This window comes from Cyprinodon variegatus, unplaced genomic scaffold, assembly GCF_000732505.1.
Source record: "Cyprinodon variegatus isolate N-32 unplaced genomic scaffold, C_variegatus-1.0 Scaffold6, whole genome shotgun sequence".
In the NCBI taxonomy this organism is placed as follows: Eukaryota; Metazoa; Chordata; class Actinopteri; order Cyprinodontiformes; family Cyprinodontidae; genus Cyprinodon; species Cyprinodon variegatus.
Window position 1 is genome coordinate 2,258,826 of NW_015150459.1, and position 25,936 is coordinate 2,284,761.

The following is a 25,936-nucleotide window of genomic DNA, read 5'->3' on the forward strand; positions in this document are numbered from 1 at the left end:
ATTTCACCCTTTTAATATTATGGTCTAATCATTTAATAAGCAAATGTATAAAACAATGCTGTAATACTTTGTTTAAAAGGAAAAATATACAGTAAATGTTGATGTTTTACAGCATGCGTTACAAAAAGGTTTCATACTGGATGGAAACAACAGAAAGAAATGTATGAGGAGAGGCAGTGTTTCATGTATCATAAATAACACACTGTTTGTCATAATAGGAAATTGCATTGCTTGCTTTGCCAAACCGTAACATTTGAACTATTATGAAGATTGATTATTAAGTATTTAGAATAAATGTTTTATTTTTAGGAGTTGGAGTTTTCACAGAAGAAAGCATGAATAACGTTGCTGTGTCATATTAACCATCAATGATTCAAACTCGTGAAATCAAAGGATTAAGGCTACGAGTAATATACAAGTACACAAGGAAATAAATAAGTTCTAAAATATCAGCACCTGAAAGGAACATTAAGAGATACAATCATTATTATTAAAAAGTAATTGGAGCCGTGTGCTTACATACCACAGGTCAAAATGTGCTATATTGTAAAGTGGAAGGAAAATGACAAAATGCTTCAATATGTTTTTATAAAAAAAATAAATAAATAAATAAATAAAAAAATAGCATTTAGTTTTGTGCCCTTTGGAGACATTTAACTCAGATTAATTGGACATTTTTTGTAATAAAACAGTTCTAAAATCTTGATACAGGCTATCGGTAGGTTTAGGTCTAAACTTTAACCTTTTATCTTGACTAATCCATTTTAGCTGTGGCTGTTTTTAACCCCATTCCCTGTTTGGAGTCATTTGCAGCCTTAACATTTTTTTTTTTCCAGAACTGTCATTTTGGGACAACTTTATTACTGGCCAGTTTTTTACCCCTAGTCTTTATGATGATGTTTATTTACTAGTGTCCACTTACAAACCTCTGATGCCCCACTAAACATCTCTATTTCTCCTGAGATTAAGTTGCACACAGGTGGGTTCTATTTAGTAGGTCCCTTTGAAGGCGGTAGGTTACCCCAGATTTTAATTAGGCATTTTAGAATAAGAGGTGAAACTTATGGTGCTAACTATGAGTAAAGTGCTATGCATCATTTAAAACACCTTGTAAACCCTTAGCAAAAGTAGTTTATTATTTATACTAAAAGTGCACTCATTTCATACTTAAAATAAGGCAGTGCACTTAGAGTTTACTTATTCTAAACTATATTTCATATACTTAACAGTATTGTTTGCTTTATTGTTTACTAAAGTATACTTTAAGTATACTTTACTAAACTTAAAAATGTCCCAATTTAGTTCGAAGAAGTATTACTTTAGTAATACTTCAAGTACACTAAAAGTACAGTGTTCGGTATACTTTCTAAACTTATACTTAAGTATTCTTAATAGAATTTACTTCAAGTATACTACTTTTTGCTAAGGGAATGCATGGATATGAGCTTGCAATGATGCAAAAACAGTAAAGTTCAAGAGTTATTTTACAAGGCACTATATCTTTTACACAAAACACAACTAAAAAAACATTACTTTTTACACCATAAATGTTATATGAATCCGTATAATGTCACATCAACATTAGTTAATTGAAAACTATGGAATTACATTGTTATTCAAGTCCTTAAGGTTGTAATAACAACCAGAGGCCGCCAGAGGGCGCTGTTTTGCACTTCATGTACATGTCTCCGTCCGCTTGTTTGTCTGCCTGTCCAAGTAGAAATGCTGGCAAAATACCCCCTCCTCATCTAGTTGAAAAAAAATGGCGGACAAGCGCTAAAAATCTACGTTTGAAAACCATTCTCACGTTTCAAAGCAAGGTAAACTTCCTCAGAGTAATTGATGTGCGTCCCGCTTCAGGTTCCGCTTAGCTCTGGTCCCGATTACCGTTGGATGAAGTCGGCGGTCCCGCTGGGCTCCTATTTAGCTAATGCTAATATTTGCAATAGGGCCAGAGAGCTAGCATGCTAGGACTGTTTTTCCTGGCAGTGGGCATGTCTGTGTGCATGTGCTTAGCGTATCCTGTAGGATGCGCGTCCACCAACTGCATGCATGTTTTTCATTCGCTGTTGTTTTTTTTAATAAGAACAGTACCGTAATTGTAAGAACGAGCTCTCAGCATATATTTTTGCCGCTAAATAAAAAAATAAGATTTAAAATTAGCTCATAAAACGAAGGGGGAGGTTTCCATGTGTTTGGCTTTGTGTTCTGAGCATATCTGGATACATGTGTGGGAATGAAAGCTGTGACAGCAGCGTTATATCTGCCATAAAGAAGCGGAGCGGACGGAGAAACGCAGTAGAAAGAAGCTCAGGGTTAGACTGAAGGTAGAGGAGTGAGAGTCTGCTGCGGAGGACCGATTCTGATCTTCCTGTCGCTTCCAGGGAGCGGGTCGCTTTAAGTCGGACGCCATCCCCCTTCGAGGTGGAAAAAAGGCGCACTTCTATTGAAACGGGAAGCGAAGCGCAGACCAACGGTTATGAAGTTTTAAGGTAAGACTGTTTATATGATCTGATTCAAGACACCACATCGGTTCCTTTGTCAGAAAATCTCAGAGATTACATTTTCTACAAGCTAATTGATAGATTTAGGAGATAAAAAGCTGGTATTACTTTGATTATTTTATTGCATTTTAATATTTTTATACCCACGTATTAACTTTAGCAGCCGACGACTCTATTATATGTACTTTTACCTTTTATATATATAATAGATACAACACCACTTACACGCACTTCTCGACTATAGCTGTATATAATCTGCCATTATGTATATATATATCTCCTAACTTTCCTGTATAATTTGTATGTATTTTTCATATTTATTTGTCTTATAGCCTCTTACAATTACTCTTTTTACATATACCATTAATAGTCAATACATACATGGTCTCTGTACACATGTAAATAAATATTTATACCCTGTATAGAACTTCTGGATAGATGCAAACTCCATTTCCTTGCTTTGTACTTGTGACAGTGTAATGATAATAAAGTTGAATTCTATTCTATTTTATTTCTGATACATTGGCACATTGGATGTTTAATGCATTACTGAGGTTACAGAAGGCTTCAAGATTTCTTATAAACCTCTTGACCTGTCTCTAAGGTGAAGGTTTGCTGGATTCAAAACCAGATGCCCTGGCTTCCAGAAATGAAAAGAACTGATGCTTCATTTACAGATGCAGTAATGATATTATTTAAAGTTGCCGTTACATTTAAAAAGTGTTTAATTAATAATTATTGGTCATTTTATCAGGTTATTTGCCACTAAAAGTGATCTTATACTAATTTCTATAAATGGAAATGTTTAAATGATGATATAGTTGTCATTCTTATAATGTTTCTTTGCTTTTAGTTGGTTTCTGGGTTAAAGCAGCTGAGTGTTGTTTTTGTTACAGTGATGCCTGAAACAGAAACAACTTCTATTTGCTTTTTTTTTGTTTCATAACTTTAATTTAGTTTATTTATTTTTTATTTAAAGTACCACTTTAGATGATTTGGGTTGTGCTTTATTGTTTTGTCTGTACAGAGGAGAGCACTGCTGTGTTGTTAGCTGGTCTGAATTGTTGGAGCATGAGGAAACCTGTGCCACAAAAAGGTAGGAGTCTGATAACTAAGCTGCAGCATTTCTTCTTTCATGCTGATGCATTTTCAGTAGAATTTTGTTATATATTTTAGATAAAGAAACAGAATGTTAAAAGTAATCCTTCAGTAAGTAAATAGCTTGTTTTGCAATCATTGCTTTGCAGCGATAGAATGGAAAGATGCCCGAATCATCAAGCATGCTCGGAGTGGACGGCCCTCTCGGGTGCCTTCACAGTACCAAGGTACTAATAACCTGTTCTATAAATATTTATACAAATGAATGTTATTTTAACTAGAAGCTTTAGTGTTTTTATATTGTGTTTATTTTTGTTTGATGCACAGTAGATTTACTCTTATATTTGCATTTTGTTCTGCAGCAGGGCACTTCAGCTGGGAGAAATACTTGAAAGAAACAGGTGCTACCGCTGCTCCATCTTCATGTTTCAAACAGGTGACCTAATTTAGCAACTTTATAGTAATATTTGTACTTTTTCTGAAAAGTTTCGATGCTTCTGAACTTACTTGTCCGTTACCACCATGCAGAGTCTAACACCTCCAGTTAATGAGTTTAAAGTGGGGATGAAGCTGGAGGCCCAGGATCCGAGGAACACCACGTCCACTTGCATCGCAACTGTCGTCGGCCTAACAGGATCAAGGCTGCGGCTACGCTTGGACGGGTCGGACAATAAGAACGACTTTTGGCGCCTGGTTGATTCCTCTGAGATCCAGCCAATTGGCAGCTGTGAAAAGAGCGGAGGGATGTTACAGCCACCCTTAGGTAAAAGTACAAAGTCCTTTCCAATTTGCAGGGCTTTTATGGTTTGTCCTCTAGATGTCAGTAACTGCATTATGGTTCTGTTTATGAACAAGCCTGCACTATCCTTTCTGTATAGACTTAGAAAAAAAAACACAACCTTCTTTAGTCTATTTGTTTCTGCTGTGCAGTGATACTTTTAATTAGTAGTTCCTGTTCTTCTTCCTATTAACTAAACCTTCAGGTTTTAAAATAAAAAATTAAAATCTGTGACCAGTGTCTTGAAACCAACTGAAGCAGGTCAAATATTTGTCTCTTTACAGGCTGAATAAAGTACAAAAGAAAGCAATCTTTTGTTAAAACTCACCCGGTTTTCTGATTATTAATTTAATTCGGGCTCTTATCGACCTTGTAGTTTGCCATTCATTGATCGAATGAGGCAGTGCAGATGTCGTTCAATCTTTAAAACCATTTTCTCTTTCAGGTTTCCGTCTAAATGCGTCTTCCTGGCCCATGTTTCTGCTGAAAACGCTAAATGGTGCTGAAATGGCTCCCTCTCGCATTTTCCACAAGGTATCTGTACAAAGCTCAAAAATCTTAATAGTCAGGAAAAACATTGTGAAGCACAAGCTAAAGTTATTTCTTATTCATCAGGATCTCTTGTTTTAAAAGTAGAGGAGATGCTGTTAACTGGAATTAGACCATTTTAATGTGGATAAGTTCTAACTGGTAGTCAGAAGATCTAGAAAACTATGTTTCAAATCACTGAATGCTACAAACATAACAAACATATTTAAGATTAATGGAGAGAAACGTTTTGGGTTTCAGAAGCACCTGCATTTGCTGCGGCGTGTTAAAAAACATCTATGGTTTATTGAGGCTGCAGGAAAGCCAGAGAGGGCAAATTTTATTATCTCTGTTATGGAATCTATTTGATTTGGAAATATTGACAGCTATTTGGAAATGTTGGAGTCAAAACTGAGATCTTTGTCCATAAAATGTACATGGTGACATCAAGTTTAATAACCCTAGCACCAATGCTGCTACTGATTATTAATATAAGATGTTTAGCAGAATAAAAAGATAAATTCTGTACTTTTTTTTCTATTTCTGATATCAGTAAAATCCTGTTTTCTATCATTTCTCTTTCATCATTGCTTTCCTTCTGCCTCCAATGTAGAATTACTAAATACTCAGCAGGAAAGTAAGAAAATAATTTGCAATTTTTTTATCTTCCTACATAAGTTAAAAAAAATAAAATAAAATAAAACAAATGTCCATAGAAAGGTCAAAATTTCTCACTAAGAGCTGAGATCTCAGATCAGTGGATACATTATGGTCTGGACTTTATATCCTCTATCTGACCCTGTCTGTGTTTCTCTCCTTCCTAGCAGGAGCCTCCCTCCCCAGAGCAGAACTCCTTCCAGGTGGGAATGAAGCTGGAGGCGGTGGATCGGAAAAATCCACACTTCATCTGTCCGGCTACAGTCGGTGCGCTGCGCGGCGTCGAGGTGCTGGTCACCTTCGACGGATGGCGCGGGGCCTTTGATTACTACTGTCGCTACGATTCGCGGGACATATTTCCTGTTGGCTGGTGCGCCCTGACTGGAGACAACCTTCAGCCACCTGGCACAAAAGGTTTGGACCTCAACTATTAAGGAGCTTTTCTTTTCTTTGTTTTCAGAGTTAAGGAGATAAATAATAAGATATTTATATGGAAGACTTTCATCTTGGAACCGTGGTCCTCCATAAATAATCAGACTAGCAAAAATAAAAGAGTAAGGTTGAATTTTTTATTATTATTATTTGATAAACTTGGGGGGGGGGGGTTATTTAGTAAAAGGTAGGGGTGTAAATCACACCCATCATGGGCGATTTGATCCAGTATCAATTTCCTTACCCAATGATTCGATTATTCTCGATACTCAAGAAAACACCACGATACGATTCAATTCGATTAATTGGTCTTTTTTTTTACCTTACAGGCTAGACAATGTTTAAAATTTGAAATAAATCAATGAAAGCTGTAATATCGTTATGCATTTTATTTGAGAAACATCTGCATATAACAGAAGTAGCAAAGTTGTACTCTACCTATGAAAACCTCATTCACTGAGGAATAATAATGCCTCTGTGTTTACACAAGTGTGTGTGTGGAAAGAGGGTTGTGGCTAAAGAAAGCAAGGTAGGAGGAAAAAATAGGTTTAGCGCCACCACAGCACGGTGGACTGGAGAAAAAAATTTAAAAAATGAATCGATACTGTTGCGGACATGTTGATGCATCGGATCATCGGCTGTTGGATTTGATACATCGATACAAAACGATTATTATTTACACCCCTGGTAAATGTGAAGTATTTCTATAGGCCCATTTCAAGTCAGGGTCTCCTAATTAGTCACTGTAGGTCAAGTGACAATGACACAATATTTATACATTGAAAATACAGAAAAGTTTGTTTTTGATGGAACTAAATCTCTTCTAGCTGAGTAGGCTGAAAAACATTTTTTTTACAACTGCTAAAGGATTTTGTTGCAACAAATTATTTGCTTAAAGATTTACATGTTTTGACTCTGAACAGACAAAAAATAATATAATCAGCATGCATCGAGGTATTTGAATGACTGAAATACATTTGTGGAAGGTCATTGGTATAAAATGAGAAAAGGACCCAGTGTGTTAATGATGAGAGTAGGGCTGAAACAGTTAATCAGAATAATCGTGATTAATAGATTATTTAAATAATCCTCAACTATTTTAGTAATTGATTAATCATTGAATGGATGATAATGGAGACTCTAAAACATGCCTTAGCTGATAGAGCAACCTATTTAGAGCAGCAGTAATATATAAATATTTCACATTTAAAATAAAAAAAAAAACTTTATTCTATCAGTATGCTCTATCCAGAACTCAACTGGGAAAGTTTTGCTTTCATCTGGTTTAAATCTTTATCCGATTATTAATCAATTAATCGGAAAAATTATCTACAGATAAAGATTTTTAGATTAATCAATAAGTATAATTGTTAGTTGCAGCCCTAGAGGAGAGTCCTGTTCCCTGTGTTGATGTTTACCTGGTTAGACAGATTACAAACTATTTGTTTTTCAGGTGTTCTTTGATCCAGATGATTGGGTTTTTTCCCCAGTTTTTATTGTCATTACACTGTCATAAGTACAGAGCATTGAAATGAACTCTCTGCATTTGACCCATCCCCTTGGGGAGCAGTAAGCTGCAGTTGTGTGGCGCCCGGGGAGCAGTGTGGGGTTAAGGGTTTTATTCAGGAACCCTGAGTGGAGGCTGTGGGGATCAGGTACTTGCAACCTTCTCAGAGCACAAGCGCAATTCTCTAACCACTAGGCCAACTCTCTTCTATATAAATGTAAAGGGCTACACCTCCATTTTCTGGAGATTCTGACAAAATAAGTCAGGCGGATTTTCATTAAATGCATTAGAAAGGTCGAAGATTGTGATCTTCACTGTACTAAGCTGTGCTTAGTTGTTGTTTTGCATTAGTTGAAATGTACTGTGTCGTATGATTGCCTTTAATAAATCTGTAATTTTACCCACTGATTGTAAAAGCTGAGCCAATCACCTGTATAGGCGAGGAGATGTAGCCAAGTTACAGCAATATGGCCCTGCAGTCATTTTTGGTTGTGACTAAAGGGTAACTTTTTAATGTTTGCAGTGCATGGTACCCACCACATCAGTTAAGAGCCCCCACCCCTAACAATTACACACACTCATGCTCAGGACTGGACATTAGGCGATAGAAAAGCTGATGCATATCGCTCGTTGGACTAGCTGCTTAGCTTTCGCTCAGCATCTCCTGACACACCCTCCAGACAGGACAGGGGACTAAAAGGCCTAAGGGACACTTTCCAAAAATGACACATGGTGTGGCAACAGTGATATGTCAAAGAACCCAGCCTAGCAGGGAAAGTAGGTGGTTTTCACCAAAACAGGCAACAAAGGTTTGCAAGCTGATATTGTCATTTTTCAAATAGGGTGTTCTTCATACTAGATAGAATGCAATTCCCTGCTGTGGTGCTAAAACCGTTAGCCAACATCTGGCTTGGGAGCAATCCAGTACCTTCATACTGCTGCAACATTTTTTTTCACTTATTTCTTTCTTTTTATTAAGGGCACGGTTATTTCTTGAGCAAATCTATGTCTTTTAGGTATTTTAAAATGTTTATGCTCATTCCTTGTTTCACTATAGGCAAATATACTTACAGTTTATATATTGGGAAATTTATGTATCAGTGTCGGCCCTCCATATTATTTTACAGGGACATAAATAAGTCACGTAAGACCAGATAAACTAACAGCATAGTTGTTAATATAGTAGGGAAATATGCACCTTTGATTCAGTCTTACAGTTCTCGTACTGTATTATATTTGCTCATGTTTAATGTCCCACTGTGATTGATATGTTGCTGTCTTGATTCATATGCTGGGGCAGAACAGAGCACTGTTTGCATTAGCAACTATCATAGCAACTGGCATTAGCTCAAGTTGTCTAAAAGGTTTAATGTCACTTCACTGAAAATCTAGTTTTTTTAATGAGCTTTTTAAAGTAGAAAAGCTCCTCAGAGATATGCTTTTGCCTTTTGTGTTGTTGTTGAACCCCCCAAAAAAACAGTCAATAGAATTCTGTAAGCTTTGGCTGGAAAAATATTCCCTTTAGTAAGCCCATGTGAGGCATGTGCATCCCCTTACATGTCCTTATACAGTATCTTTGTTCTTCCGTAAAGTTCTCTGATCTAACAATGTCTGTAATTGTTAACAGAAAGCATGCTAACACTCCTGGGAAGAGGCACAGATATCCTGACTTCTCTTTAACTTGTTCATAGACAGCTTTCTGAAATCCTTTGCCTCACTGATCCAAACTTAAAACCAGGAGTACCTTGAACTGAAATTCTACCTTTCCATTTTTCTCATCACATGGCCTTGCTATATTGTGAAGCCTGGCTTTGGCTCTTTTTTTCACCTGAAAGAAGAAAAGCGGTGCAGCACCTATGACATTGGACTTCATGATAAATTACTTGTATAATGAGGTAATTCCCTGGCTTTTCAAAGCAGTAATATTTTAGAAGTGGCAGCCATGTTGGCTTTTTATAGCTCAAGGCATGATATTCAGCATAGACTTGAAACAATCATAAAGCGGTTTATCGTGTGGGAAACTTCAAAAGGAAGGAGGGACACCAGATTTGTCTGTAACGGGGTGAGCCTTTCTCACCTGTAGAGGCTGCCGCATGTGAAGGAGTGAAATCTGAAGGCAGCCCTCCTCTGTTTTATGAAGGTCTGGCAGCCACCCAGCTGACGTGGTTTGAAACAAGCCCCTCCACAGGCCTCTCTAGCATTCTGGCAACCGCAGTCTGATTAAACACCTAGGAAAGAGTTTCCCCCACAAGAGGAGTTGGAGGCAAAGAGAAAAGACATGCGAAATCCTTGAAATATGGATTGTTTACATTGTTAGTAGATGGTGGGAGGAGAGAAAACGAAGCAGAGGAAGGAGGAGCAATGAGGAGGAGAGGGAAAAGAGGATCGGGCATCCGGAGAGGGTGAATCTGAGGACATCAGAGCAGACAGACACATCTTTTTCAGGTTTGGTTTGAGCAGCGCGGTGAGTTAATTTAATGAGACTACAACTGAAGTAATGGTGAAAAATACAACTCTTATTTTATAGAAGTGATGTTCCTGTAATCTGATGCTGGCAGTGGAGTCACTGTGAACTCGATGAACTCAAAGAACTTGAAGGAGGAGCTAGACAAGAGGTTTCTTGTTATGCATTCATTCGGCTGTATTTAAAACGTACAATTCATTGTAACCTCAAGCTCTTTACACCTTTAAACATGTTACCAGGAATTTGATCAGTCAGGGATCAATCAGGTGATTTTCTTCCTCTCTTGCTGCTGGTCCCTCCTGAAAAGCAGCAGCCTGCAGACGGCCTTTGCATTGATTGGTGCTGCTGTGTAAAAGCGTTTATTAAATACAGACCCACAGGCCAAGACTTGTGCTAATGAATGTAGCTATATCCCTCCTGAATCTGCCTGTGGTCGATCCAGGCTGAATGTCGGTGCATTTTTGTTTGTGTAGTGTGTTTAATTGCATGTATTTAGGCCCATAGGTTCATTCTTTGGCAGAAATCTTTACTATTCCTCGTTTCCTTCGTTTTTGTCTCTCTTTGGTTGTTTCTGTATGCACAGCACACATTCCTGAAGTTTTGCCAAGTCTGATGGTAAAGTGCACAATTTGTTTAGCTTGTCTTAAGCGTTAAATGTGGACTCTTTTATGTGTCAAGGCTCTGATTTAAATTCTGCCATCATCAAAGGAAGAGTGAGTTCATGGAGAGAAGTTGGAGATTATTTTCAATCCATTGTCACAGTTGACTGAAGCTTTTGTTTTTGCTGGTAATTAAAGTCCTAGAAATTCAAGGCGATCGTAAGTTAGGAATTTTCTTTTGTATCCATCTGTTACTCGGAATGCATCTATCACATTTTTACTTCCTAACTCAATACCTGAATCAGAATATCTACTTTTACTAATACTGTTTGATACCAAAGCTCTTTGTCCTTTAAGGTTATTAACATTATTATGCAATTGCTTTTATTTTCAAGAGGCTGTTTTAAAATTTCGACATGAAAGATGAGGAAATTATCCGTAGGAAGAGCGAGCTAACAGGAAATATCTCATACTAACAGCTAATACGCAAATTGACTGTAGTTATCTAATGCTCATCAATGGGAAGTTTTTTTTTTTGTTGTGTCTGTTCTTTTTGTGTCTAATGTTTAAGGCAGAGCTTCTGCAAGTCATTATAGCAGCTGTGCATAAATGACATGTTGCAAGCTGACATGTTATTAAAAGATTATTGCCACAGGTGCACTAGGTGTGTTTTTTTTAGCCGTCAAACTGTGCGAATTGTATTTATGAAAATACATTTGCTAAATGAAAGCATTGCAATTTTGTAAAAACTCCCAATTTTGGATAAAAAGTTTTACGCTTCGACTGGGTGGTTTTTAGGTTGTAGCGAAATTCTTATGCTTTGCAAAACTGCAATGGAAATTATTTTTTTTCACATCAAAAGAGTCACATGATCTGTAACTGGACCTTACAGCTTAGTAAAAAGAAGAAGAAGCAAGAGGGAGTTAGAGTAACAAGAGTAGTTGGCACCCAATAGAGCCGTGGCTGAAAAATGGATATATCATCCAGAGTTATCCCACAAACGTTTTCACATGACGTTTCATTTGTATTTGTTGTTTAATAAAAAGACTGCAAAGGCGGAACATTCTTTTTTTTAGCAATACATCAGCTACTGCTCGCCTAAAAGTTAACTGTGATTTTTCTTTCAAATGCTTTAGCTTGTAGTCACAATTTGCAATTAATGTTCTGCTTCTGTGTTAGCTAAAGTAGCTTAGCTACAGTGCTGTGCACTATGTTAGCCAAGTGCTAACCCATATAAGGATTTCCTCAATAGAGCCTACTTTTTATACAGAAAATCGATTCCTTAGTTAGCAGCTAGGTAGGATTCTCAGTCTTCCAGGTCATAGTCATTCCAAAAAAAGTTAAAACAACAATCCACTGGATTTTTTGTTTCCAAGTTTGAAGACGTTTTGCTTCCCATCCAGGAAGCTTTTTCAATTCAAAATGTCAGGAATAGCATTGAGTTCGAGGTTTTACAGAGCAACCAGCAGAGTCAATGAAGATTTTTGCAGAAAATATAAAGGTGTATATATGTATCCAATTCTTATTTTAATTTTAGATTTTCCTTCATCCCAACAAATTGATATCATTTTAATTTCACAAAATTGGTTTTACTGAGCCCTGTGTTAAATGCTTATCTGGTGACAAAAACCTATTTTTTTTTTAATATGACTGCCTGTAAGCAGCAGATAGAACCATCAAAGTAAAAAATTCTTATTCCAATATCTAATATATAAGCAAATACAAATCCTGCTGGTAACACAGGGAAAAAGAATCTTTGAGAGGCATTAAGATGGTTCACACACTTATTATGAAATTACAACAAAGTTGTCCCGCTGGATGAAACCAGATGCAGCATTTTCTATTAAAACACGTTGCTGAGATCTAAATAAAAACAGCTTGGCAGACTAACCACCATATGGGGGCTATATTTGAAAAACAGCTTTTTTGTACAGATTTTTTTATTTTTCAGAAATACTGGATGGAGGGTGTTTTTCTAATGTAGAACTCTTCTTTATGTTTCCTTGTCTGCATTTATTAACTGGATAAAGGGGACATTTTAATGTAAGGTCATTTTCATTCTCCTTTCCAGATAAATCTATTTTTATCCCATGGTAACTATCATATTGTGTACACAGGTTTGCATTAACAGCAGTGAAATCATGTCTGCAGTTTGAGTTCATACTAGGGCAAAATGGTGTTCAGCAGTTCCTGATTTCAGATGATATGTTGCTCATAGAACTGCAATGCACGGTAATATGATTTACAGTCGCTATTTTAATTTCATTATGCGCATTATCGCAATCTTAAAGATCTGCTTAGATGCAATATTTAATAGGCTATAATATTCTATATGCCATGAACTCTGCAAGCCAATTATGTATCTGGATTTACTGTTTCTTACACCTACATTTAAAATGTATCTTACTAGCTGAGAGCTAAAGCTCAGACAAATGGGGGAAAAAAAGTTATTGCAATTATTACCCATATTGCAATTTTATTGTACTGATGTCGTAAAGCCCCAGAAGCCATTTTATTAAAAAGTTCCTTCGCACTAAACAAAGATGTCTCATTACAGTAGCCTCAATTATATAGTAGACTGCCAATAAGATGGAGGATAGTAAAAAGAAGCCTTTAGGCTCCTAAAACAGGAAATATTTTTTTACAATAGAGACTGATTGGGATGGGATTCCTCTGGATCTTCTGGATCATGACTCGTACTATTTCAGGACACCAATGACATTAAATGTAGTTTTATCACTAAACTGTTTATTTTTTTAAATGACATTATGCACAACTGATCATCGCAATGATGACTTAAAAACCTTTTTGTGATTTAAAACAAATAACAGCAAATGGAAAAAAAAAATGCCCATTTGGAGGTGATTTTTTTTTTTTGCAAAAAATTTGATTATAGTGTTATAGAAAAATCTAGAAGAGCATTCCAGAATGACAACCTGCAAGTCTTGGTCCTCTGCAGGCAGGAGGCCACACAGTTTAGGGTCACTGTGAAGCCAGACCTCTAAGGGTATAAAGTATAGCACCTAACAGTGATGCTCGATATGATGCTCTGTAGTGTAGTGGAGTTTCAAAGCTGTCAACAGACAGAACCTCCATCAGAACTTGTCAGTTATACCTGTTAAAATGTGTCTTTTTGTCATGTATGACATTAAAATCACATGTACAATATTTGCAGGATCTTAATTTGTATTAGAAACAGCCGCCACATGCAACATGTCATAAATCACAAGTGAAATTTTTCGCTCTTGAATCTTTCCGAGGTTTTGATAAATGAGGCCCAAATGCTCCCAACTCTCTGACTTCTGGTCAAAATGGGAAACCTTTTCCTCTTTAATTATTCTCTGCTAGAGGCAGGTGATTGATTGAGTTGAAATTTAAAACTTTTTGGTATTTTATTTTTTTAACTTATGTCGGTCCTACTTTTTTTTTTTTCACTTTCCAGACCTATTAAACAGCCACGCACTGATTTGTTCATTTGCTGTGACTCTTCATGAAAAAAGTGGAGCTTCAAAGATCACCAGAGCGTCCTGATGTAACGTGTTGCTCTTTTCTACGTGCTTTACCTTTTGACTCTCCATGACAAGAAGCGTCCAGTTTCAAGTGGACTTTGTGCAAGGTCATTTCTGAGACGGCCTCAGGAGAGGAAGTCTGACTGAGTTTACTTTTACTTGACCTTTTGTGCTGCACTGCTGAACAGGATCAGGTGCTTTGAAAATGACAACACCACCTAGAGTAGTGATGCATTACGTACATGGGAAATGATCTAGAAGGAAGGCAGACAGCTCTATTTTTTATTTTCTTTTAGATTGGAGATGCACAACTTTTTTTATGTCAGATTAATCATATTGTCTATTTTTATGAGTTCTTCACAGTCCCAAGAAACCGATATTACAGAGAAGAAAGAAGAACTAAAAACAAGAGCCCAACTGATGTGGAATTTTGAAGGCCAATATCGATATTGGAGGCTTTAAAAACTGATATCTGATATACTGACTGATATCAGACACATATCAGCCAGAATGTTAAAAAAACACATGGACATACATGGGATATGCGCTGTTCAACTTTAGTCCAACTCAACTTCTCATAACATAAAATGTAATTCAAGACAAATAAAAGGAAAATAGAACTATGGAATTAATATAAGCAAGTTTAATTTGAGCAGTGTCACATAAGACTATAAATACAATATATTTTTGTGGTGCTGATTTAGGTATTGCCTCAGATTTTTTTGTGTTTTTTTTTTTTTTTTTTTACTAACTGATGCTGGAGCCATTAATAACTTTAACACTGCAGATGCTGCATCCAGCAGCTGTTACATCCCTCGTGAAGTGGCTCCACACCTAAATATTCCCCTCTGCCTGTGAAATTAATATATATACATTATTTTGCATTGTATTTTGCTAATTAGATTTCACTTTACGGTTGAGCATTTAAAAATGAAAGCAAGTGGCTGCATAAAGCTTAAAGAGATAACATATAAGCTAATGGGAGGTGTTTTTTTTTGTTGTTTTTTTTATCTGATTCATCTTTAAGACTTATTCACCAGAACACCTTAGAAATATAAATTTGTCATATTTACATGCAGCTGAAAAGTTCCCTCCTCTGCTGAACACAAGAGGCTAAACTAGGTTAATGTGGCAATGCTGCAGCTTTTAAAACATACGGACAGGATTAAAACTAAATACATAAGTTTGATCCTTTTAAAAATTGATGTAATGAAAACATTAACTTCTGATTTTATGAGCCCCAGTCCAACCTGCATGAATTGTTATGGGACACAATGTGATAATCTTAGTTTTCTTTTAAAATTATTTTTATTTCACAAAGAGATTTTGCAGGGAGGGGCAGTGGAAAGAGAGCTCACTGAGGGTAGGGGCAGCGCAGAGCAGCACAGCCCTCAGGAACGGAGGGCAGGGGAACAGAATCAGTGCCCGGCTGAAGTTTTATTCTGTCGGGCTCTACTCTACATACAGTTATATGGGACTTTAGCTGCCTTTGTCTTACATCCACTAATGTCCTGCAGAAATTCCCAGGGGATTGGCTTCAAAGCCTCTATTGACGACCTATAAGCTGGCTTCTTGGATCATCTCTGAATGTTTTAGTAACAAAGCACATGTTTGTAAGTTTTTCAAATGAATATGTGACTGCTGTGTCTCAAATGGCTCCTTGGCTGCTCCTTAATTCAGAAAAACACAAAGACCATCTGTGTGTGAGATGTCAGTTGCATCTGGTTTTATGTGTGGCGGGCTTTATGTTCAGGGTTAATTGCTGCGATTAAACTGAAGAGTTTGGGGGGTTTATAAATCTTTGAGTCATGGATCTCTTAATATATTCAGCTAAAGATGGTTTTTAAACTCCTTTTGATGGGATTTATTATATTGCAATGATTTTTATATTAACCATACGTTGTTTATCAATCTCTGTCTTTTCAGCTGTGCTGCCAAAGAGCCTTGGTCCTCTGACAGAGGGTAGTGTAGAAAACCCAGCGATGAATCCCACCCCGACGGTGGGGAGGCCTCCTGGTCAGAGAGGCCGTAAGCCTGGGCGCAGGAAAACAAAAATCACCGGCTCCTGGAGTCAGAAAGCTTCTGCTTTGGTATCACAAAGCATCCAGCCAGGGAAGGATTTGGAGCCCATCAAAATCCCCAAGAAACGAGGACCTAAGCCGGGCAGTAAGGTAGGCAGGAGGTGGGCAGTACAGTAGTAGTGATCTATTAATGCATGAAGATATTGTGACATGTTTCTGCCACTCACATCACTCTCAGGGTCCATTAAACATTATTAAACATTATTGTTCAATATTAAGACCTTGCTGTTGATTGGATGTAGATCATACAATGAAATAATGGCCTGTTATTTGTGGAACTTTTATTTTTTTTAAAAACAAAAGACATAAAGGTGATTTCAATACATTTGTGGTTTATTTTCTGGGACTTTATAAAAAAAAAAAACTTTTTTTAAAGGTTTTACTTGTTGCTATATTGCATTATTCATTTTAAATATCTGGTAAAGTTTGGGGATTTCTCTTCCTGACTGGCAGCTTTAAAATGTAAAGATCTGCTTCCTGTTTTAGACTCTTAATTTGTCAGCCGACCCTCTGAAGTAAAGGCTTTTGGACGGCTTTTAAGCAGCAACAGTTTTATTGAGATAAGCTGAGCATGTCCATTAAGTCTCGTCTATTTAATGTCCTAGATTTATACCAAAGAATATCAAAGAATCTCAGCCCCCTCAATGTAAGACAGTAAAAACATCTTCTGGATGCAGCTGCTTAACCTGTTTTGTCTTAGTAGCAACACCAGGTATTGCTTCGGTTGCCTTTGTTATGCAACTCTGAAGTTTTGGGGCTTTTCTTTCATTAAGGGACGGGAGTAGTTAAGTTGTGGCCCTGACCTTTGTTCTGTATTTGCAGCTGGGATGGGGAAAGAGAGATGGCTGGTTTGGGGAGGCCCTGACCGGACCTGGACGGCCAGTGACAGGACCAGGGAGAACCAGAGGAAGATTTCTTGCCAGTTGGGCACAGAGGATTGCTCTGCAGGAGGCCCAGGCTGAATCAATCAAGATCCCAAAGAAAAGAGGGCCCAAGCCCGGCAGCAAGGTGTTCATTTTTAAATTAGATCATTAGATCACAAAGATCCAATATTATAGATGGTTGTTTTATAGCTATTTAAAAGTGAGATCATGAGGCAGTCACTTGTGATAGAAAACATTTTGCAAATAAAAGTTCTAATAGGTGACTCAAATGTTGTAATATTTGTCATCTTAAACAGAGAAAACCTCGTGTGCTACCCAATCCTGTCCCAACGTCTCCCACCAGCAGCACTCCAGAGCCTGACACCAGTACTGTACCCCAAGATAATGCCACCATCCCCAACTCTGCACTGCAAGCTCCTACAGGTAAAACAGTGGTAATGACTCAAAATATAAGGCTAATAATTGTCATTTATTTTTTGTTTATTAATATTGTATATTTCAGATACGCTTCAGTTCCTGATATTAACTTGATAGTAGTGGGGCGGGTTTATACATTTTTGGGGGGGATTATTAGTTCATAACTACAGATCTTATGTTGTGCTAATCATACCCCAAATGAATATATTTCTTTCACTTTGCATCTGTTGTCTTCCTAGCTGTCGTTTTAGCTGCATCCATAACCTGTTTTTAACCCCTCTTACATTCAGAGGGGAAATTTTTCTTGGTATTCTATTATGTGAAATCTAGGATGTTAAATAGACAAGAATTGATGGACATGCTCAGATTATCTCAATAAATATACTGCATCTTTTAAGCCATCTAGAAGCCTTCACTTCGGAGGGCCGGCCTTTAAATTTAAGAGTCTAACACTGGAAGCAGATGCAGCTGGTTAACCTGTTACCTTAGTAGCAAACCAAGGCATTGCCTCTGTTGCCTTTGGGAAACAACTCTGAAGTTTTGGGGCTTTTTGTTTTCATTGAGGGACGGGAGTAAGTTAAGTTGTTGCCCTGCTTATAACAAAAAAGAAAAAAAGGAACTCGAAGCTAGTGGCAGATCTATGCATGCAAGTAGAAGTAAGCACTTTCCAAACAAAGGTTACAGTAAAGTCCTGTAAAACTGGACTCTGGACAAGCAAACATTCAAGGTAATAAAAAACTAAAACCCTAGAGTGACACATCTACATGCTTGTGGTTAGTGCAAAGGAAATTGGAAGTAAAATTTCAATTTTGGTTGAAAATAATAACAATTTTGATATTTTTGGCAAAATCCTTCAGCCCTGATTTCGGTTGTGTATTACTAGGTGGTATTGTGCTGTTGATCAAGTGAAAATATCCGGTACAGCCTTGAGCTTTGGTTTACAGATGTAACAAAAAAATACCAAATTGTTTTTTTATACCTGAACATGCAGAATTTTTATGTGCCAAATGAAATGTTCACCGCAGCATTTTGTAGCGCTACTGCCAGCTCCCACCAAACTTTATTTGGAAACATTGGGGTTTCTCTAGAAACTACAGGGGAGATAAGTGGCTTAATAGCAGCATGCTCAGCCTTCAAAAGTAATAAAGTACCCTGCTCTAAAGCTATGCTCACACAGCAGCCTGAAGTGACCCCATTCTGATTTTTTTTTTTTTTTTTTTTTTTTTTTTTTTACCCTGATGCGACCTGGATCTGATCTTTTCATGGCAGTCTGAACAACACAGATCAGATGTTTTCCAATCAGACCACTTGGCTAAGTGGTCCTGAATCCGATACGAATCTGATCATTTCAAAACGGCCAGGTCGCATTTATCCTACCTGTACGCCATTAATACCTGACAAAGAGATTCTATTCTGCATCTTGCTATGCAGAAGTGCTAAGAAAATAACAACCATGGTGGACGATAATGCGGAGAGTAGTATTTATGTCAAACCATCTTGAAAAGATTGAGTTTTTAAGGTTGGGAAAGATCGCTAGACGAGCTCCAGCACTGCCATCCATGTTTACTTTCGTAAACACAGAGCACACTTGCTTGTGACGCCATTGCGTCCTCTACTGCGCATGCAGGACGCTTACGTTGTATGAATGCAGTTCACACTGGAGATCACATACAAGTCGCATATATTTGAAAATGTCGGATTTCACAAAAAAAATCAGAATAGAGCATTAAGGCCTTCAGTGTGAATGTAGCCTAACAAGTGTTATTTAAACAAATATTTTACAGCCAACAACTCCCAGGTGGTGTAAATGTTCTATAATTCATCCATCTCAACAGGAAAATTATTATTTTTATTTTTTTTTATGATTTAATAATCATCAATATCTTTGTTTTGATTTTTCTCTCTCTTAAAGTTTGTGTGTATCTCAATAAGTACGGTAAGGTGGGACCCCATCTAGATCTGCGGCGCGTCCAGCAGCTCCCAGACCACTTCGGTCCGGGTCGGGCCTCCTCGGTGCTGCAGCAGTGTGTTCAGGCTTGTGTGGACTCCGCTCACAACCAGGCCACAGTTTTCTCCTGCCTCAAGTCGGGACAGGGAGGAGAGGTCATTTCAGGTGAGAGCTGGACCAGGAAAGGGAAATATTTTCACTCTTTTCAGTTTTTGTTTTGGAGCTTCATTGTTTTTTTGTTTGTTTTTTTAATTCAGTGTTCCATTCCCAAGCATATTGAAACATTTAACTTAAGGCTTAATGGGATCATGTTTGGAGTATAAAAGTTAATTTAATGTTAATAAAGTGTAAAGAGAATGGGTTGTTAACTACATTGTTTTATCCACCTGGTTGTATTTTCCAGCATTCTTTGACCAGCAGCAGCACACTCTGACCCTCCCCACTGTCAGTAGCGTCACATACGTCCTCCGTTTCTTGGAAAAACTCTGTCACAACCTTCACTGCGACGCTTTGTTCGGCAGCCAGCCTGTGGCACGAGGAGGCGTTCACTATGACAGTCAGTCATACTCTGCAGGTCAGATCTGCTTTTCTCTCGGTATTGGCTCTCTTTTTTGGGGTTTTGACATCTAGACTTTATAAAAATATATTAAACCTTCAACCAGAGAGTGAATTTTAAAATGGTAAAATTGGAAAGATAAGAAAACAGGTTAGGAGTACAACTCTTCTTCTAATTTTCAACACCACTAATTGAAACCACATACAGAACATGTTTATCAGCCCCTATCAAAAAGCGGAAGAGTGAGCAACCATTAACCTTCCGTTTCTGCAATTTCCTTTTTGTGCAAAGATCCTCAGAAGAGTCGGGTGTCCTTCTGGTTTCAGACTTTTTGTAGCCATTCGTACAATAAAAAACTGTTTTGTTAGAAATAAATGTAATAGCATTATAACAGCTTTGTGTAACACAACTTACTGGGACAGAAAACACTGACCAGCAACTCTATGGTGACAGAAATATATAGATTGTGTAACAATGTTTATGTAAAGGCGAAAGCCTTCAATCATATGCTTAGATATATGGCTAATGTTTTCAACAGTGGAACCGGGGCGGTATCGGCCGATGCGCTAAGCTGAGGTATCGGATGAAAAAAGCTGGATCGGTGCATCTCTAATTTGAACATTTCAGAACTGCTGACAGTTGTAGGCAGAAAGTAAAAAGTGAACAAGATCTGCTTGCGATCTGCTTGACAGAAATTAGTAAAACATCTGTTTAGCTTTACTTTGCAGATCCTTGGTTCTGAAAATCAGTCATGCTCCTTTGACCAAAAATAATTTAGCTTCATAGGTATAAAATCATTTGGCAGCAACACCGATTAGGGTTCGTTTGCTTCTCATCATCAGCTTTTTTCCCCAGTTTGTATTTCACAGCATTGTAGATTTGCTTTTGTTTGAAAGCTTGTATTTTACTGATTGTAATGAAAATATTAGTAAATTAAAGCAGTTAAACTGGTTCCACTTGTTTTTCCTGCTTTGCTTTGTGGAACACACAGACAGATGAATTATAATATGATGAATTATAATAAAACATGATATCCAGATGCCATCCACACATGCACGACACAATATTACAGGACACAAATATTACTTATTTAAAGCCTCACAACTGTACAAACATCTGCCCCATGTTATGTATCTGTGCTTTGACTCTTAGAGCATTTATCAGTGAAACAAGTATAGCAAAGGAATTCTACCTTATTAGATCACAGACTTTCTTAAAGCTTTTTCTCTCTGGCCTTCCCCACTTATTATTGACATTGCTCTACCAGCATTGTTCACTAATTGGGGAGACGCTGACCCATTCGGCCAATGTTTTTACACTTCACCGGCAAAAAATAACATCTGGTCAGCTTAATTGTGTCTTTATCAGGGCTTCTATTGTGCAATGATAGCCTCTGCCTTAGCTGTTGATCTTTGCTCCTCCATATGTGCTGATTTCAGAGAGGAGAGGTTTCGGTGACTCCCTGACCGCTGGCCCAGGCAAAGGCACAAAGCGCTTCCATCAGGACGTCAACGGTCCTCTGTCTCAGAAACTAGCTAAGCTCCCAAGGCTATCTGCTGATGGTATGCACTACCTATTATTATGGTTATTTAGTCAAGCAAGGGACTTTCTTTGTATGTTTCATGTGCCAGCCCATCTAATGCACTGTTATTACTTATATTGATAAAATTGATAGTTTTCTTATGGATGTAATTATATGTTATATACTATAATTTTGCACTTCTAGACTGTGATTTGAAGCTGCTGTTAATGCTTTTAAAATAAGGACAAAGTTTGGTTCTTTCTGTTCTGTTGGCTTTTTTTCAGATATGTAGTATTTATATTGAACCTCTCTCTCTATAGGAAGTAGATGCTTTCATTCAATCTTTTACATGTAGGTTAAATTGACTTGGTCATTGATTTTGTTTTGTATTTCTAAATACAGATTGAAAACCTCATGTTTCCTTTATACAAAATTATTGCAAGTAGAAGAAAAAAGCAATATCAGTTCAGTCCGTTTAGCATTTAATATGGCTCAGTGGTATACCTATTTCTTTCCAATCATTCTAGAGTGGTTTCCTGCCTTTGTACTTGAGATTTTTTATATTCTCAATGGATGGAACGTCTCAGATAAGTAGGTTTTGTACATATTAAATGGCACAGAATTCTCAGTGCTCTGCATTTATGTAAAGATTTTAATTAAAAAATGACTGCTTTGGCTGGTCTAGTAAAACTTGAAATGATCATATATAAAAAGGAGGTAGTTAAACTGTAGCTCATAGCTTGGGAAAGAGTGGTATTACATTTTAGAGCAGGAGGTTAATCATTTAATCATCTTTCAATTTCCTTAGACTTTAATTAAGCTAATGGAATATTTGAAGAGTTTTCTCTATAAGGGTAATAACTCCTTAAAAGGTCCTGCTCTTTTACTTAAGGCTATAGCACACACTTAAACCCCTGAATGTTGGACCAATATCACTGTGAAAAACTCTCTGTAGTCTTATTGACTCTACAGCTTTCAGGCCTTTTTCTTATTTTTAAATTCTTTTTTTTTTTCCCTCCTCAGGTGAGAATAGCGTTTCAGGATCGGAGCACTTAAAGAAAATCCCACTTTCTCCAAACTGTCCAGGACTGACGCCTGGCCTTAGATCTCCCTCCAAACTGCTTCATCATAACAGCTCTGCAGGTGAAAAAAACAAGCAAACAACATTCAGCCTGTTTAACATTGTGAAATTCATTATCTTGTGCATTTCCTCATATAATATTGATCATAAATCAATTATAATAATTTGTTGACATTATGGGTTTTGGAGAAAATTTGCAAACTTAAATTTGGCAATCTGTTTTACGTACATGTATAATAAAATATTAAACCGTAACATTATTGACACACAGTTGGAGAAGAAGCGTGGAGACTGTTTAGCCAATCAGAATGCAGAACACAACACACGATGCGAATCCATGAAACATTGAGGTCGTGAAAGTTGAACCGCTTTCTAGCAAAGGTTCACTGTACTTTTTTTTCTTATTCAGCATTCAGTGATCTGTAAAATGATTTAGTTTTAGCTGTTATCACCAGATTTAAAAGAAATAAACATACATGGATACAGTTTTAATAAATAAAAACATTTAAAATTCATGTAGTTCAATAACTTGATTCATTCAGTAAAACAATCGACTGGTGTTTCCAAACCTTGTTTTTCTTTCATTTATTAGAATCTCCCTTTTTTCTTATTTTAATAACATTTAAGTTTAACATAAAAGGATGGATACAGAACTGTGGGCTTAAGGAAAAGCATGTTTAATACATTTTCTTTTAATTTAAAGGTACTTTTGACTAATGAGGCTGATCAGTTCCCTTTTTTATGTATAATAAATTTAGTTGTATATCTCTTTACACATAGTTAATCCGTATAGGATGAGTTTTACCTATTAAAATCAAATGAATAAAATCAATGTATTTCCTGGATACTGAAATGTACAGAAATGAACATGTATCAAGGTAAAAGACGTTGATTTGGGGTTTATCTGTCTGTCTTCATCCCTCCTTTCTTCTTCTAGTATAACATATAGCTGGTTTATTTCAAGAGGGATACTTTACCCAAGAATTTCATGATTATTGTTCAAATTTGACATTTGACACGAAAGCTGATCAACTTTGTTTTGTTTTCTTAATCTACGCCTTTTTCTTTCTTTCTTAGGTTCAGGCAGTTTCCGGGAGAGTCCCAGACCCAGCGGTCAGGATCCAAACCTTTGGACTGTTGAGGAAGTCATGCAGTATATCCGAGATAGTGACCCAGTTCTGGCTCCACATGCTGACCTTTTCAGAAAACATGTAGGTATCTCTTATACTCCTTAATACAGAAGATCTGCGCTCCCATTTTTCTTCTAGTAGAAATAAAAAGCATCTCTGTGGTACTAATGAATGGTTTTCTTTCTGCATTACAGGAGATTGATGGTAAAGCCCTTCTGTTACTGCGCAGTGATGTTATGATGAAATACATGGGTCTGAAGCTTGGGCCCGCGCTCAAACTCACCTTCCACATCGACAAGCTTAAACGAGCTTAAAGAGGCCGTATCAGCTGCAGCCTTTAAAAAGGCTCCCCTATTACCCCATCTCCCTTTTCCAGTGTCAGTATACCATGCACATCAGAAAGGACATATACTGACCGTTTACATGTAGCAATTTACTTCTGACCATCATATATATGGTCCCATGTTCTCCTTTTTTTCCCTCATCTAATGAGGAATGTGTATTTTGTGTAGCGCAATCTAGCTTACAGGCAGCACAGGATACATACAGCTGTTGGCTGAAAATCCATTTCTGTGAACATAGGCGATGAGATTTAAGTCCAACCTTTCATTTGGGAGCCTGTAGAACCACAGTTGGTATGATGTGGTTTTGCTTGTATGCTATTTGTCGTTTTTTACCATACATGGCACCATGCATGATGGCCAAATACCTCAAATAAATACACTTTAGCCACATCTGTCCAAAGTTGTTTTGTTCCAGATGTGCTGCAGTGTTTTGTTTTTTTGTTTTTTTTTTAGAAAGCAGAAGCTTTCTTCTGGGAACCCTTCCAGATAAGCCATATACCGTTGGTGTTTTTGTCATTAACTGTAAAAGACTGAGCTTTAAATTGTTTGGAAACAAAAATATAACTATTGGACTGATGAGCGGCTAAAGAAGCTCCTCTGAAGTCATAGCTGATGTAGATAATAAAGTGCATTGGATTACTGTTCTCTCTGAAAGTTATGGAATCTGGAAGGGTCTACCTTTTTTTTTTCCCGTTTCTGTATTGACAGTCAAGAAGACAGATTAATTTCCTCTCAATTTTTAATCATTTCAGTTTGACTTGAAATCTCACACGGCTACGTTTTAAATGCTGAAGGGCCTTTTAGCCCGTTTTCAAGACGTTACAATTAAATCTGTACATTTTCATATTTTCTACTTCTATATTGTATTTTTCAATATTAATTGTCAGATCATAAAAAGAAACCCTAAAAGTAGAATAGAAAACACTAAATGCATCCCAATAATTGGGAGTTTTCTACTAGTCTCAGTTTGAGGCACAACTTTTGCATTTATAAGATAAATCTTTTGGGGGGGTGGTTCATTTTATTAAAGAACAATCAACTTTTATTCCAGATTTGCAGTTTTAATCTCTTTTCTAAATATTTGCTGCATATGCTGTGTTATTTGTACTTTTTTACATTTTATACTTCATCAGTGCTCCCTTTGGGAAGAGCTTCGTCATACTCGGCATGTTCATGAATTTATAATTCCGCTTTGTTTTCCGTTTGCGTTGCAATTCCAACAGAATATGTAGTTGATTGTTTATAAACTTGTGTTAACAGATTGTCATAAAATGTTCAGTTATTTAAATTAAAGTATATGTTAACATCTATGGCTGGTTTCATAATTATTTCTTATTGTCAGGTAGTTTTTATCAAGTCAGTTGAATTTTAAATGACTGTAACCACCTGACTTACCAACAGAGGGCGGTACAGAGCTATTTACCTATATCCTAAGTCATGCTTTTTTACTCTGTTTTGTTCTACCTTGGGTGGCCATCTCTCCATCTGGTAATCTCAGCTTGATCTGATATTTTTTCCATGCAACTGCTTCATGTAGTTTTCTCCATTATCAGTGCTTCCCTTAGATTGCAACTATGTTATTTCATTAATTCTTTGCTATTTAAAGCACCCCCTTAGGCTTGTTTCAAGATAGAGAACATAATTTGAGTCTAAGGTACGGTACTGCTTTTAAAAAATCCACTTATTTCATACTAATCTTACAATCCGGCTCCCATCCCTGTGAATGTTTTCTTTAATTCAACAGAAGATTTTAAGTTTGAAGGGTTTATGACCACACAGACCCCATCTACTCTTGCTAAAAAGATGAAAATAAAAACGGGAAGATGTGCTTTTAATTTCCTCAATTTTAAAGATATAACATTTTATGTTTGTATAGTAGGTCTATCGACTTGAACTA

General features: G+C 37.0%; 1 protein-coding gene across 3 annotated transcripts; it reads left to right on the top strand.

The window, feature by feature from the left end:
* The first annotated feature begins 1,677 nt into the window (after positions 1-1,677).
* On the top strand, positions 1,678-24,592 carry scmh1 (sex comb on midleg homolog 1 (Drosophila)). 3 transcript variants are annotated; one of them, XM_015375023.1, is made up of 17 exons: positions 1,678-1,820; positions 2,275-2,492; positions 3,532-3,600; positions 3,752-3,829; positions 3,965-4,038; positions 4,131-4,365; positions 4,826-4,914; positions 5,733-5,979; positions 16,003-16,247; positions 16,980-17,165; positions 17,338-17,464; positions 19,371-19,571; positions 19,810-19,980; positions 21,402-21,524; positions 22,508-22,627; positions 23,643-23,776; positions 23,890-24,592. In XM_015375023.1, exons 3-17 carry the CDS (start codon positions 3,576-3,578, stop codon positions 24,007-24,009), a joined length of 2,175 nt encoding a protein of 724 aa, XP_015230509.1. In that variant the 5' UTR covers positions 1,678-1,820; positions 2,275-2,492; positions 3,532-3,575; the 3' UTR covers positions 24,010-24,592. The 3 variants fall into 3 exon arrangements, with proteins under 3 accessions (XP_015230509.1, XP_015230518.1, XP_015230514.1); XM_015375032.1 differs by having other exon boundaries at positions 5,736-5,979; XM_015375028.1 differs by having other exon boundaries at positions 2,385-2,492.
* The last annotated feature ends 1,344 nt before the right edge of the window (positions 24,593-25,936 follow it).

Bases quoted from the DNA above. Each gene is read 5' to 3' on its own strand.
- scmh1 (XM_015375023.1), top strand. From the start codon at position 3,576: ATGAGGAAACCTGTGCCACAAAAAG. The intron at 17,166-17,337 runs GTGTTCATTTTT...CATCTTAAACAG, and splicing joins GGCCCAAGCCCGGCAGCAAG to AGAAAACCTCGTGTGCTACC. The intron at 22,628-23,642 runs GTGAAAAAAACA...TTTCTTTCTTAG, and splicing joins TCATCATAACAGCTCTGCAG to GTTCAGGCAGTTTCCGGGAG.